At 42.7% G+C, this 15,564-nt stretch overlaps 3 protein-coding genes across 3 annotated transcripts; 2 read left to right on the top strand and 1 right to left on the bottom strand.

Annotated features, from left to right (window-relative positions):
- The first annotated feature begins 37 nt into the window (after positions 1–37).
- LOC124177508 (tubulin beta chain-like) lies at positions 38–2,128 on the top strand. Its single transcript, XM_046559927.1, has 2 exons — positions 38–452; positions 716–2,128. Exons 1-2 carry the CDS (start codon positions 396–398, stop codon positions 1,994–1,996), a joined length of 1,338 nt encoding a protein of 445 aa, XP_046415883.1. The 5' UTR covers positions 38–395; the 3' UTR covers positions 1,997–2,128.
- A 996-nt stretch (positions 2,129–3,124) lies between these two features.
- Positions 3,125–4,879, top strand: LOC124178331 (tubulin beta chain-like). The gene is made up of 4 exons (XM_046561570.1): positions 3,125–3,181; positions 3,264–3,372; positions 3,472–3,699; positions 3,771–4,879. Exons 1-4 carry the CDS (start codon positions 3,125–3,127, stop codon positions 4,877–4,879), a joined length of 1,503 nt encoding a protein of 500 aa, XP_046417526.1.
- A 244-nt stretch (positions 4,880–5,123) lies between these two features.
- Positions 5,124–15,013, bottom strand: LOC124177309 (tubulin beta chain-like). The gene is made up of 3 exons (XM_046559505.1): positions 14,761–15,013; positions 9,796–9,904; positions 5,124–6,709 (listed from the first exon to the last, which is right to left on the bottom strand). The coding sequence occupies exons 1-3, from the start codon at positions 14,815–14,817 to the stop codon at positions 5,508–5,510; spliced, it is 1,368 nt and encodes a 455-aa protein (XP_046415461.1). The 5' UTR covers positions 14,818–15,013; the 3' UTR covers positions 5,124–5,507.
- Positions 15,014–15,564: the final 551 nt, after the last annotated feature.

Below are 15,564 nucleotides of genomic sequence, written 5' to 3'. Positions count from 1 at the left end.
AGTTCCAATCTCCTGACATTTGAATTCACTCGGAAAATTGGAGTTGGAATACTGGTTCGATGGTCCAAAAGAAAAAAAAAAATGATTTTCATCAAATTTCAGCCTCAATCGAGCAGAAAGGATCAATGAAGTTCTCGATGCGTTGTCTTGAAGTGGATTTCATTTTTAGAGAGCAAATGTGTGTGGAATAGCCCGATTCGGGAGGTTGGATCGAGGAACCGTTGTCAAGGAGAAGAAGAGCATTGTTTTTGTTTGTTTTGTAGATCTGGTAATTTACACGACAGACCATCTTATCTCGCCCTCGATCACCGTCTCTTTAAAAAAATTCTCGTTTTTCGAAGCATTCGTCAGAAATACAGCCAGCCATCTCCTCTTGAAGCATCAACGGTTCTACGATGCGTGAAATTGTCCATATCCAGGTGGGCCAGTGTGGTAACCAGATTGGCGCGAAGGTCAGTTTCATGTAGGGTCATATAGGGTCAGAGGGTCCGTACACTGTCATTAAGATAACCAACGGACCATCGACCTTCGCTGAACGTTAACTAATTTCTCATGAATGTGAAGCACATATTTAAATTAGTGACAGTTTAGCCCTGCGAGTAAATACCCTGTTATCCCTTTTCAAAGTACATATGTACGTAATACCTTACGTATCAACTTTCAAGCCTTTTGGAATTCTAAGGAACAACATTACTAAAATCTTCGCATATTGCAGTTTTGGGAGGTGATCTCAGACGAGCACGGCATCGACCCGACAGGCGAGTACCATGGAGACTCTGATCTTCAGCTGGAAAGGATCAACGTCTACTATAACGAAGCAACGGGACCGAAATACGTACCCAGAGCAATCCTGGTAGACTTGGAGCCGGGAACAATGGATTCAGTGCGGTCAGGTCCTTTTGGGCAGATGTTTCGTCCGGACAATTTTGTCTTCGGCCAAAGCGGCGCTGGAAACAACTGGGCGAAAGGGCACTATACCGAGGGTGCAGAGCTGGTCGACTCGGTCTTGGACGTGGTGAGAAAGGAGGCCGAGAACTGCGACTGTCTTCAGGGCTTCCAGCTAACCCATTCGCTCGGTGGCGGTACCGGATCTGGTATGGGAACGCTGCTGATATCCAAGATCCGTGAGGAGTATCCTGACAGGATAATGACGACATTCTCCGTGGTCCCGTCGCCCAAGGTGTCCGACACCGTCGTTGAGCCCTACAATGCGACTCTATCCGTTCATCAGCTGGTCGAAAACACTGACCAGACTTACTGTATCGATAACGAGGCCCTTTACGATATCTGCTTCCGAACCCTGAAGCTCACCACTCCGACTTACGGTGACCTGAACCACCTCGTGTCTGCAACAATGTCCGGCGTAACGACGTGCCTCAGATTTCCCGGACAGCTCAACGCTGATCTACGGAAGCTTGCCGTGAACATGGTGCCGTTTCCAAGGCTCCATTTCTTCATGCCAGGATTTGCGCCGCTTACATCGCGCGGTAGTCAGCAGTACCGAGCTTTGTCGGTTCCGGAACTGACCCAGCAGATGTTTGACGCTAAGAATATGATGGCCGCATGCGATCCCAGACATGGTCGTTATTTGACTGTTGCTGCGGTTTTTCGCGGCAGGATGTCGATGAAGGAAGTCGACGAGCAAATGCTGAACATCCAGAACAAGAACAGCGCGTACTTTGTGGAATGGATTCCCAACAATGTGAAGACCGCTGTCTGCGATATTCCACCTCGCGGTCTTAAGATGGCCGCAACTTTCATCGGGAACTCGACCGCTATTCAGGAACTTTTTAAACGCATTTCTGAACAGTTCACAGCCATGTTCCGGAGGAAAGCTTTTCTACACTGGTATACCGGCGAGGGGATGGACGAGATGGAGTTCACGGAGGCTGAATCCAACATGAATGACTTGGTCTCGGAATACCAGCAATATCAGGAGGCAACGATCGAAGAAGACGGTGAATTTGACGAGGAAGAGGAGAGCGAGGAAAAGTAGGAACCGCCCTAGCACAAACCGCGGAATTCGAACGCCACCTCGTCTAACACCTTTTTGAGATCAATTTTATATTTCGACATGTCTTTATTTCGTTACCATTTTCACTTTTTACCAGAACTTTACTATGCTTATGTACGTATATTTTCAATTTTTTGAACATATAACCTATAATTGTAGTGAATTCAAAATGTTTTTATTCGTACATTTACATTTTTTTTTAATAAAAAGTTGATTTATATACCTGTAAATTAATTACCACGTGAAGTAACACTGTGTATGGCGACTGACCAATTACGTTTATATCGTATTTGTTAAATCACGACGCAATTGCGGAAAAGTAATTTTACGAACAACACCATTTGATAAATTATGACAATATGAGCCACCGACCATTTTAGGCCATATTTCCGAGTGTACCTCTTATGTGACGCAAGAAATTTTTATGAGAGTCGATATTTAGTCGCAACGATAAAGGTCGGTGACCTGAAGGTATTAATGACTCAAAAAACTGTTATCAATCCGACATCATCAATCCGGTTGGTCGCTTATAATCATTCATTCTTTATAGACGGGAGTGAATTCTATAGCGTAATAGTTTATACATACCAAATTTATTAGTTTAATTACATTAAAGAAACATACAACTGTAAGGTTATCAAACAGTATTCTTATCAGAATATACGAAAAATTTCGAATGTACTCCAATTTTTAATTGTCATTTAGTAACACAGAAGAGAAATAACAATATAATGAAGAAGCTTCTGTATGTCGTAGTAGAAAACAAATTGGCTCTAAGTACACTGCAAACCCGTATGCTGCAATTTCTTTTAATGGTTTTCAATGCGTGTTTTCAATGACCACTTTTCAATCTCTTTTTTTTTTAATAAATCTCAATTTGTCGTTAAAGTATTTGCTTAAAAGCGTTCATTTAGAAAGAGACTTATCGACAGTCTATTCAGCTCGTACAAATTTCCGTAAGCTTCAGCTTGCCGTGAGAAAATGACAATCCTTTGTTTAATTTTCCAATAAACTTCGCAATTATTAAACGTCGCGGCCTCATCACCTTCTGACACAAAATTTAACCTCGTTCTTATTTGGCAAACAAAATTCTCCGAGTGAAATAACGCAATGCGGGAGATCGTGCAGATACAAGTTGGGCAATGCGGCAATCAAATAGGTACCAAGGTAAGATCGGTTGAAGCTATGAAGCAATCATGCGGCAAACGAAAATCATCCACCACTTGACCTTGGTAAATTTCCTTCCAAGTTTTGGGAAGTCATTGCTGACGAACATGGCATTAATTCCGAAGGAAAATACCATGGTGAGTCGGACTTGCAGCAGGAACGGATAAACGTCTTCTTTACCGAAGCACAAGGTAAACGAATCCGTTGTCCCCATATTGAACCAGCCATAATTTGACTTTTTCAAAAAACTGTTTCTCTTTCTCCTCATACATCATCTCTCCATTCGCCAGGTGAGCGATTTGTCCCGAGAGTGATACTGGCTGATTTGGATCCTACTTCGCTGAGCTCAGTAAAATCTGGACCTTACGGGAAGCTGTTCAAGCCGGACAACTTCATAGCCGGAAAAGCTAGTGCTGCAAACAACTGGGCCAAAGGTCACTTCACGGAAGGAGCCGAGCTTGCGGATCCTGCCCTGGACATTATTCGTAGAGAAGCCGAAAGCTGCGATCTTCTTCAAGGTAATCAGCGGTTATCAATGATGAGTTAAGCGAATCATCATAGATCAATGGTGAAATCAATACTGGAACAGGATTTCAGCTGTTGCACTCTATCGGAGGAGGCACTGGTTCAGGGATGGGGACTTTACTGATGAAGAAAATGCGCGAGGAATATCCGGATCGGGTTATGACCTCCTACTCGATCATACCGTCCCTGAAAATCTCGGACATAGTCGTTGAGCCGTACAACGCGACTCTAACGATGCATAACCTGATCGAACACAGTGACGAGACATTCTGCATGGACAACGAGGCCCTCTACGACATCTGTTCCAACTCGTTGAAACTCGCTGGACCGACCTACAGCGACTTGAATCACCTCGTGTCAACGTGCATGGCGGGTATCACGACGTGCCTGAGGTTTCCTGGCCAACTGAACGCTGACTTGAGGAAAATCGCCATCAATATGGTGCCTTTTCCGAGACTCCACTTCTTTGTACCTGGCTTCGCCCCTTTGACCTCCCGCAGCGCTGCACCGTTTCGCGTTATGTCCGTTCCGGAGCTTACCCAGCAAATGTTCGACGCCAAGTGCATGATGGCAGCCTGCGACCCCACCAAGGGTCGTTTTCTCACCGTGGCAGCCATTTTCAGAGGACTCGTGTCCACCAAGGTTATGAGTCATGAGAGAGCGCTTCGTTATGGAGATTTTTTCACTCCAAAATATTCTTTAAATTCCGACTATTCCATGTTTCAGGTCGTCGACGAGCAAATGCTCAACGTCCAGAATAAGAACAGCAAGCATTTTGTCGAATGGATACCGAACAATATTAAAACTGCAATCTGTGACATTTCACCGCGGGGATTTAAAGTCGCTGCCACGTCAGTGTCAAATACCACATCCATGCAAGAACTGTTCAAAAGGATCACTGCTCAATTCAACGCAATGTATAGAAGAAAGGCTTACCTTCACTGGTACACTACTGAGGGTATGGACGAGAATGACTTCATTACTGCTCTAAAAAACGTGCAAGATTTGATATCAGAGTATCAGCAGTACCAGGAGGCTGAACCTGATGAGGATATCATCGTAGACGACGATCAAGAAGAGGACCATGCAGAAGAAAGTGAAATGAAAGAGAAGACTCAAGCAGCGAAAGAAGGTGAAAAGATAGCAGATGATGAGCCAGAAGACGCGGAGTAACGAGAAGAGAGCCAGGCAGGAGAAGCAGGACCAAATCCAAACGAATGAACACTTTCGAACCGATTTTTGTCAGTGTTCAATAATAACGTAATTTCACTTCACTTACTGTAGCAATACCCAGAACTTGATCTGTGAGGTTTCGAATTCATAAATTAGAATCCTCAAACTATCCCCTGAAGAGAAGGGACAAGAAAACTCTTTTCCTCGGTATCCAAGAGCTGTTAGGTGTAAAGAAATATGTATATACGGTGTAATCGCAATTAAATTTTTGGTTAGAGCTTTGGTGCTCGTATGAGGGATCATGTACAATCGTGTTACAAAGGAAAGCCTGGCCTAATCCCAAACCAACACATAAGTAAATGTTTACAATTTTCATCTTCAGTCTTCCGTATATCTGTTTAACTATCTATCATTATACTCAAGTATAAAATTAGAAAAGTAGCGAATACTACGTTTAGTATATAATAGTATAACATAAATATGACTAAAGTATTTAGGACATTCTTATATCGTGATGATACACGGTGTTACATCTAGATGATCGATCGATGCCGTTTCCTGGAACGAGTCTGTTTTATCGCTGAAGTTCTCGGCCTTCGTCCACGTCAAAGCAAACAGCGACGAAGCTTCACTCCTGTTCGCAGGTTTCAAAGTCGTCTCCGCATTCCTCGGGCTCAAAATCTTCCTCCGCGGTCGCTTCCTGGTACTGCTGATACTCCGAGACCAGGTCGTTCATGTTGGACTCAGCTTCGGTGAATTCCATCTCGTCCATTCCCTCGCCAGTGTACCAATGAAGGAAAGCCTTCCTCCTGAACATGGCGGTGAACTGCTCAGAGATCCTCTTGAACAATTCTTGAATGGCTGTCGTGTTGCCGATGAAGGTTGACGACATCTTGAGTCCCTTTGGTGGTATGTCGCACACGGCCGTCTTCACGTTGTTGGGAATCCATTCGACGAAATACGGGCTGTTCTTGTTCTGAACGCTCAGCATTTGCTCGTCGACTTCCTTCATCGACATTCTTCCCCGGAATACTGCAGCCACTGTCAAGTACCGTCCGTGCCTCGGGTCGCAGGCAGCCATCATGTTCTTGGCGTCGAACATCTGCTGGGTAAGCTCGGGCACCGACAAGGCCGAGTACTGTTGCATCGAGCGAGAAGTGAGTGGAGCGAATCCCGGCATGAAGAAATGGAGTCGTGGGAACGGCACCATGTTCACGGCCAACTTACGTAGATCGGCGTTTAGTTGCCCTGGGAATCTGAGGCACGTTGTCACTCCGGACATTGTCAGAGATACCAGGTGATTAAGGTCCCCGTAAGACGGGTTGGAGACCTTCAAGGTCCGGAAGCAGATATCGTACAGTGCTTCATTGTCTATGCAGTACGTCTCGTCGGTGTTTTCCACCAGCTGATGAACCGACAGCGTCGCGTTGTACGGTTCCACAACGGTGTCGGATACCTTCGGGGACGGCATTACGGAGTAGGTGTTCATTATCCGGTCCGGATACTCCTCGCGGATTTTTGATATCAGGAGTGTTCCCATTCCTGATCCCGTCCCACCCCCCAGGGAATGCGTCAGCTGAAATCCCTGAAGACAGTCGCAGTTCTCGCACTCCTTTCGCACGACGTCCAGAACCGCGTCGACCAACTCGGCACCCTCCGTGTAGTGACCCTTCGCCCAGTTGTTTCCGGCCCCACTTTGCCCGAAGACAAAGTTGTCCGGACGGAACAGCTTCCCGTACGTTCCAGAACGCACTGCGTCCATAGTTCCGGGCTCCAAGTCGAGTAGAATCGCACGGGGAACGTACTTTCCTCCATTTGTCGATGTTGCAACTGAAAGAAACACCACATATCATCGTGAGGTGGCTTATTTTACACTTTCGACACACAAATTTCTGGAATCGAAGACGATACTTGAAGCTAGATAAGCTACTTCTCATCCTCCAACTCTGCAGTTCACACTCTGATGATCCGAAGTGAAATACGAGTTGTGTGGTAGACCATTGAAGTTTTCCCGCCTCTCTTTAATTTCGAGCCTGGATAACCAGAACCTCCACTTTGAATATGAGTGCAGTCGTCATTCAAAACTCACGAAGCATGCACTGCTCGTTAAATTCTCTCCATTTAGCGACCCTGCCTGCATTCGCATGAATTCATTCACGCCACGTGTATATTGAACTCTTCAAAAAGCAAACCAGACACTTAAAATACCATCAGAGTATGAATATGCAAAGTTTTCGAGGTGCCAACTCGGTTTTTTCCCCTACTCTCTCACGTTTAACGTTATACCAATGAAATTGTTTCTCAGGGGTGACAAACAGGGCGAAAAATTTTCTCGTCACACGGACCCTGCTCGATAGCTGGTACCACACAGATCGAGTCACAGTGCAGTGGATAGTTATCGTCATTACGCTTTGGTACGTTGTACATGGAGCTGCGCATGGAAGGGAACAAACGATACGCAAATTGCACGTGTACCGCATGCAGTATGCGTAATTGTAAACGGTGACAAAGAGCCGCGGCTGTCGCGTACATGGAGGGGAAGTCTCGAGTCGTGGACCAACGCGACTTTTAGGGAAGCTAATTTAGCCACGCTAAGCACGTTCTAATAATAAATTCGAATAGATTCGTATTTACGTTCGCGGGTCGCGATATGCCTCAGACATTAATTTTTTTATGGCCTTCAAAAGGAGTTCGGTTTAAAAAGAGACCCCGCCTTTAATCGGAGCGCAAAGCGTTGTTACTCATAAGTCCCAGACTCTCACGATACGATTCTCAATTCTGCACGTACAGCGATTACATTCAATTTTTCTGTAGATCTTACTCATCTCCGTTTCAGACGTAGTAAGCTTCTTTTTCAGCTGCGTCAGTGATCGCCGAACGATCAAATTTAACCGCGGTGCGACAAATCTTGAATACTAATCATAGCTCAATTGTCATTCCATTGAAAACTCATTATCACAATTAACTCACAGGCGGAAATCTTTATTTGGATATGGTTTGGCAAGTGTGATCAACTTATTACGAGTGGCATCTGGTCTCGGGTCCAAGAAACCGTTAAATGGCTATCGGTAAATAACTGTTGATTATAGTAACGTTGTAACTCGGTAAACAATAATATGAAATGAGTATTCAGCAAAACGTTTCAACCAATTGTCTACAATCGGTCCTCACGAAGTTGTAATAACCTGCAGGAAAAACTGATCCTCATATATCTAGCATCTGAATGGCTTCGATTCAATTCCTTGAATGATTGCTCAAGGTAGCAGATTAGTTTGGGTGAAATGATCTGGTCCGTTTGATGCACATGTGGTGCTCTTTCCGAATTCCTAACATTTCTGACCACCATACCGAAGCCGTTCAGGCTTGACGAGTATATTGTTTTTGACGATGGGATATAAGAGATAAGTAACATCTCCGGTGGGCTCAGAGGCCAAGCAATATTTCTGTCCCCTTTTACTCTAGTCTTATTGTTGGCCACGGAGAAGCTTATCTCGCATACCAGTTATTTGTGAGCTCAAGCTACTTCCCATAACACATCCTATACGTTTGCCTGCGTTGAACTATCGCATCCAAGGGAAACCGTATGACTTGGAAAAAAGTTATTTCAGTCGTAACCTAACGAGGTTCCTCGACTGCCAGTTTCTCCTTTCTTATTTCTATGCTCCGAACGCTTTTTCCCTTCTCTTTTTTCTCTTTCTTTCTCTTCTCAAATTCATTCGTCCTGCCTCCGAGGCTTTGACATACCACCGTCGACACTGCGGGAGAAATCTATTTTTGACCAACGAGAACTGAAAGACCTCGCTATCCGCTAAGAACCGTCCCAACCGTACAAGGTCGGTGCATGACGACTGGAAATTTCGCTTCTTAGGACCTACGTCTCGGGCTACCGAATTCCTTAATTCCGGATTCATTTCCACCGCCAGTCACCGATAAGTTACGAAAATCGACGTGCAAGTATGCCTATATTTACGCGTCTAGGTAATGTTACACATTCCCGGAAAGAGAACAGTTTGTATACTGTGAAATTTGACTCACTTCGGGTGTCGTAAAATTTTTATTGTTGAAACAACAAGTCATAAAAAGAAAAAAAAAAAATCACATCTCAACGATATGACGAATGTTATGCCAAGCTATTCTCCGTCACTGAGCTGAGTCATCGGTGCTTTTAATCAGAAAATGTTTTTAAATGAGCGAGGTATTTAAATGGAATTTTTAAACAGCTGATCTGTCGGGATTGGCCTCTTATAGCTTATAACAGTTCGGTGCAGTAAAAGTGCAACCGTTAGACACAAGGGGAATCAGATCAAAGTCTGTTTGGATTTCAGTTCCTTTGGCCTCTAATTCATCGGAAGAATTATTGCCTCTAGCAACAGCGAATTTTCTTCGACATCTCAATTTCTGTAGGAGAAAATTCACTGCGTAGCGATCTGAGTTCGTATGTTGATAGAAAATTTTTTTATAAAAATAAAGTGATGAGTGCAGAAGCTCATCGGCTTCGTGAAATCATATTGGAGTGTCTCTCTTCTGACTAATTGCAGACCGAATTATCTAACGTCGAAACAGCTGCTGAGCCGATTCATGAGGGAAACTGTGTTTACTTTGACTGTATATTTAACTCTAAGAATGACGTCTCACAAATCCTCACTTTCACGCAAGTGTATACATAGTCAAAGAAGCCAGTCAGGCTGCTGCAATAAAATCGCGTCATCGGCAAACTTCAGCGGATCAATTTCAGTTCTACAATTTGTCTGTTGGAATTTTTTACTTATTATTCAATTTGAAATTGAATCAATAAAATTTAGAAAAAATTCAGTTTTATTTATGTTCTTGATTTAGAGAATTCTTTGTTCTTGCTATTTCAATTGTAATAATTTCCTCGAATTGTCGGATTAAAAAATACGAGTTGCAAATTTTACCTGAGGCTTCGTTGTAGTAAACGGAGATTCTCTCCAACTGGAGGTTACTGTCCCCGTGGTAGATGCCGGACGGGTCGATGCCATGTTCCTCGGAAATGACCTCCCAGAACTGCAAATAAATTGATATATATATATACGTATTACGATAGTGTTCAATTCAGTTCATGAATCTCGACTAAGAATGCCAAAATAACCGATTTTAGAGTATGATAAATAATTTTTCAAACTCGCTTAATCGACCGATTCGATTCTTTTTCCTCAAAATCGATTTTTATTTTTTATTCCCATAAACAACTCAATACAGTATCAATTTATCTGATTAAAGTATCAATTATTATCATTATCTTAATTACTAAGTATACCTATTTGATATAAAAAGTGAAAGATGAATGAATATTTATACCTAAAATAAAAAAATATTCCGAACGAAACTATAAATTATGAAAAAACTTTTCCCCTACTAAGACTACATACTGAAATTTACGAAATTTTGATTTCAAATTCACCGTTTCAAAAAACTACGAAATAGTCGACTCATCGATTAATTTTTTAACTTGGTGACCATCGTTGGAGAGATTCTCAACTAATTGTCATCCCTGTCCGATCGAAGAACACCGAAAGACGCAAAGGTGATAATTTCCGAGCGCAGCTGCGCCGGGTTTGAAGCACTCTTTTCGGACGTCAAAAATCCCGTCGCGGATGAGATGCGCGAGGAGAGGAGGTAGCTGGTATAATATGTCTCCGGTAAGTATAAATAGCCGGTACGCTGCACTCGGGGACAGTTGTCGCATGCACTGCAGCAGAGAAGTCGCTCCGTTAACAGCCTCTTCTTCTCTTTCGCCCTGCTGCAGCACCGCACAGCTCCTTCTACGTTTGTCTCCTCATCTCTTACTATTTTCTTTTTCACTATTAATAGACCTCACTGTGCTTCGGCCGCCGCTAAGCCTGCATCGCGCTACGAGATATGGACATAGATATAAACCCAGACGCATTTCCCAGGCTTCCGAATCCCCGAGACTCGACTTTCTCCCTAGTCGCTTCTGCTTAGTTTCACGAGAAAATTGGGGAAATGCAGATTCACCCTCGGTTTCAACTATTTATTGACAAAACTGCGTTTTAATTGGCTGTAAAGAGATCGGATTTATGAGAGGTTAATAAAAGGACAATTGGTATTAATATTTGTTCAGACTTAATTAAAGATAGGATAAATTGCTGACGATGAATAAACCGAAGCTAATTCGGATAGCCTTCATTTATCTTTTCGTGGCAGCAATTTTGTTTCTCAGTTTGTCAGATAAAAATTATTCACAATCTGGTCGTGTAGATTTAAGAATATTTTCATTGCTCGTTCCGATTGTCAAATCGAAAATAGTATCAACTCAAAGTGAAAAAGAAACAATTTGACTAGGCGAATCGTCTTTATAGGCTCAACTTAATCGTTAAAACGTCAAATAGATGATCTTCTAATCTGCATTTCGTTCCGCGGATGAATTTCATTTGAATAAAACCGTCATTAAAGTATAATAATTAGACTGAGAGATTCGAGCGTAACTGGGATTATCCCGTCTATCAATAACATTGCAACTAAGTCCGGATTCACAAAATCGCCGTCCTCCTCCGTTTCTCGGCGTTCATAAATGTGGGTAAACTAAACGTACCAATGATTGAATAAAGCTTTGTTTTCACGCTCTGATCGCGAGATTCGTCGTGCAGAAAATCGAGTCCAATGTTCACTGACCGATAAATCGAACCGTGAATGAGTTTTGATTATACACATCTAATATTCGAAGGTTCCTATAATCGCGTTGAATTTTTTACCGTCAGAAATTTACTATGTATCCAGACGAATGCGAGGGTGAAATACTTTCCTTCTCGACGGTCAGTCCCGGATTTTCTTTTTAGCTAATTTTGATTTCGTATCTTAATTTTTGTCGTGAAAATTGACTTCTTGGGAATCGATTACAGGATGTTGGGTCAATTATTATCCTGGGTGAAAATTCATAGCTGCGAACGTTTTTTACACGTATGTGTCACGAATGAGCGAGTTCAGCGAGGAACTCTCGTTAAAATCGTTATGAAATAGCGCATAATTAACGGATAGCATGGCTGGTCGGATAGCTGAGAACACGGCACGTGCACGACAGTCCTTCATTGCACCCGGAGACTCGAGTATTCCGTATCATTCTCGCCACACGGTTGCCGCATGTTGAACGAAGCCCTGAGTTCCGGAGTTTCTACGTACATATCCGAGTTCACCGAGCACAAAGAAACGTGAGAATAGAGCGGGGTGCTTTTTTAATGTAGCGTTGTAAATGTTCCATTCGGGAAGTATGGGAAGGAAAGCAAAAACTGATAATTCGAAATGAACGGGGCGAGAGACTCGGTAAGATCTTGATTTTCGTTTTTTACGATTTTCTCGAGACATACTGCATATTAAATAATTGTCGAGTATATGAAAAATAGGGGTAAAATTTCCTGACAAATCCAACGCCGCTCTTTATTTTGTAGAATTATTCTCAGATTGCGAGAAAAATGCAAATCTTAAAGAAGAAAAAAAACACTCAATTTCTGAGATATGTCCAGAACATCTCAAAATCATCCAGAAAGTGTTTCTTTATTCAAATATAAGCATTTCGATTATTGTTATTTTGGTTATTCACTCCTGAAATGAAACTTTGATGCTGGAAAAATTTACCGAGAAACTAAGTCGACGTATGGTTTTAATTTTGAAGTGGGATGCTCTGTCATAATCTCGAGGGGACAATTGAGACGGCTAAAAACGAGGAAATAATTTTCAGCCGGAGAAAGATCAGGAGGAAAGAAAGAAGAGAGCCGGTAATTGCGGGAGAATCTCGATCGGAATTTCACGTGCAATTGCCCGTTTAAACGCTCGCTAAGCACTCCTCGTAGTTAATTTGTTGGCTCGTCCCTTAACCGCGAGTCTTGGAACGGATAAAGGTCAATTTAGTATAATTATTTTTATTCCTCCTCCAAGACCCAAGGACAATAAAGCGTTTTCCTACCGCTGCCTTCCAGCTCTGAGTCATTCGCTCGCTCACTGTTGCTGGCTCGCAAAAAGTTCAATAAACTCGAGCATTCTCTAGTTTACCCGAACGGACATGAGATCGTAAAGAAACGTTCGAAAAACGAGAAAACTGTACCGCATCGATCTCACGATCAGCCAAGAGAATCACCTGCAATTTTTTCGCCATTTCGAACATCATATTATTCATTGATTTCGAAATGTTTTAGTCCCGATAAAAATTAATCACGATCCCGTTAATACACTCGGCGTTTTTTCGAGCAATCTTATCTCGTTCCCGTGTACCTAAAGTCAACCTCACCATTATATTGCGCAAATATTTATTCCCGCAAGTTTGCAGAGCGTTAAAAGTGTCATATTATTATTGTACTAACGAAATAAAAAAATTTAGAGTACAGGGAATAGTTACCGTAAAATACAGAAGATAATTAAATTTAATAATGGGCAAAACGGGGATCAATTTTTTAAAACTCTTGATTCATGGTTTTAAATACTCAGGGCAATTAACGTTTTAATTAACGATAAGTGCGGGTTTCAGTTTCCTCTTTTAGTCTGCGGTTTAGTGCTTCAACTTCCGGAAGGGTGGGCCCAAATCATTTTCGGTTTTTTACGGTCGATAATCTCTGCCCGAATTTTTTCTTATCGATCAGATTTAACTGCTTCTTATTCGTCGCTTTTTCATGACAAAGAACCGTACGAAGCGGGACGGGCTGTCGTCAATCGGAATATTATACACCGCAGGTAGGATATTATTCCTGGGTGCGGGTCGATAAGATATATACGCAGAGCTCGCAATTAAGTAAATGCACACGTACACGTATCCTGGCGACAACATTTTGCAAGCGTCACGTCGTTGCCAACGCATCGCCGGAAATTATATACAGAATGCCGCGTACATATCTATGAATATATTTTTACATGCAGGCACCACTCGAAGCATATTATTTACAATGCGGGGTGCGGAAGAATTCAACGGATACTCGTTTGTTTTCATAATTTGCCGATTTTTATAGATCGGAAGATATTTCTATTGGAAATTCGATAGCTAGAATAAAATTTGCTACGGCGATCAATTTCTCGTTCCATAACATCAACGAATGGCTTACAGATCGTATCATTTCTTTTACCGATGATTCATACAGCGATTAATTTTCAAGAATCGGTGTCAGATTCTTCGTCGTTATCTTATACTTGCCTCGGTGATCAAGTTAGCCGGTTTCGAGTGGAAGTCAAGAGCCCCCTTTGAAAGAGTCTCAGTGCTGGATTTGAATCGTCAAGGAATCAGAGCGTACCGTCTGCGGTTTAAGAGGTCCCGCGATTGGTTTATTTATTTTTCTTCTTATTCCGGCCTGCGTGCATATGCACCGCACATACTGCCTTCGTGTATGAGAACGGGGGGAAAAAAACGTCGAGAAGTGACAGAAGGCACCGGAAATTTATTGTGTCAGTTGAACTCTTCCTTGGGTTAGAAATTCAATGTCCAAGTCGTTCGTCTTATAGTATTTCTTGCAGAGAACTCTACAATCAGCAATGAATTGTAAAAAAACTTGTGCATATAAATGAGACCCGCGAATTCCCGAATTCAAAAAACCCGCCAGTGTTCCTAAAACCATGTTCGTAAAATCTTTCACTCAACAGTGTCGGGCGCAAAAATTTACAATCAGTAATGAATCGAAACCCGCAAATTCCCAAATTCAAAAACAACCCGCCAGTGTTCTTAAAACCATGTTCGTATAATCGTTCATTTTACAGCGTCAGGCGCAAAAATGTACAATCGGTATATAATGAATCGTAACGGTATTTAGACGTGAAACTGAGACCCTTGAATTCCTGAATTCAAAAAAACCGCCGGTGTTCCTAAAGCCATATTTGGAACGCTTGGGAAGATTCGAATTTGAAAAGAGGTGAAATTCGTCTCGTACCTTGGCTCCGATCTGATTTCCGCACTGACCGGCCTGTAGGTGAACGATCTCCCTCATTGTCGGTTTTTCTATCCTGCGTTCCCTGCGGAGTGTCCTGGCTGACGATCGGATCTTTCGCCGAAACGCGTTGCGATGACGGTGAGCCGCGTCTCCTGTTCTGATGCGTAAGGGAGCGTGTCGCCGAGGGAGTACCACCAGAAGTGCGGACGAGCAAGTGCGCCGGCGAAATGCGAGTGGCTGAAGAGCACGGTCTGTCTCGCCGACGTTGTCGCCGGGACGCCCGGCGCCCTGCAGCCACCCGTCATCCATCCCCACCAGGAGACTCTGGGACTTTAAGAACTCCACGGAATTCGAGCAGAACGGATGCGGTACCGCCGATGGAAATTTCGTGAATCACAATGGTTATTTAAACCGAAACTACACTAAACACACCCGGAAAAGTACCAGGTGCTTGGAATACATGGTTTCTCAGGGTAAAAATTTCGATCTGGCTGCTGTTTGGATATGTCATGGGGTTATGGGATATATCACTTAATATTAAAATCCTTCAATTTTTAGGCTTCAAATCACACGTTCGCCGATTTTGTCACGTCTTCGAATTTTTCGTCGATCATTTCCTGTCGTTGGGGAAAAATATGACTTATACATGCGAAAGGGATAAGAATGAATGGTTTTTATTTTTTGTTTTTTTTTTTATTGGTAAAAGTAGACACTTTGGAGTTATGCTGAAATTTTGAGAATGGAATTATATTCCAGGTACATGGTATGTTTTTAGATAATTCGAATATGAGAACTCGGTCTTTT

The sequence above is a fragment of the Neodiprion fabricii genome, chromosome 3, assembly GCF_021155785.1.
Source record: "Neodiprion fabricii isolate iyNeoFabr1 chromosome 3, iyNeoFabr1.1, whole genome shotgun sequence".
NCBI classification, from domain to species: Eukaryota; Metazoa; Arthropoda; class Insecta; order Hymenoptera; family Diprionidae; genus Neodiprion; species Neodiprion fabricii.
Note: the sequence above shows the minus strand (reverse complement) of the source record. Positions and strands in the feature narration are given on the sequence as shown.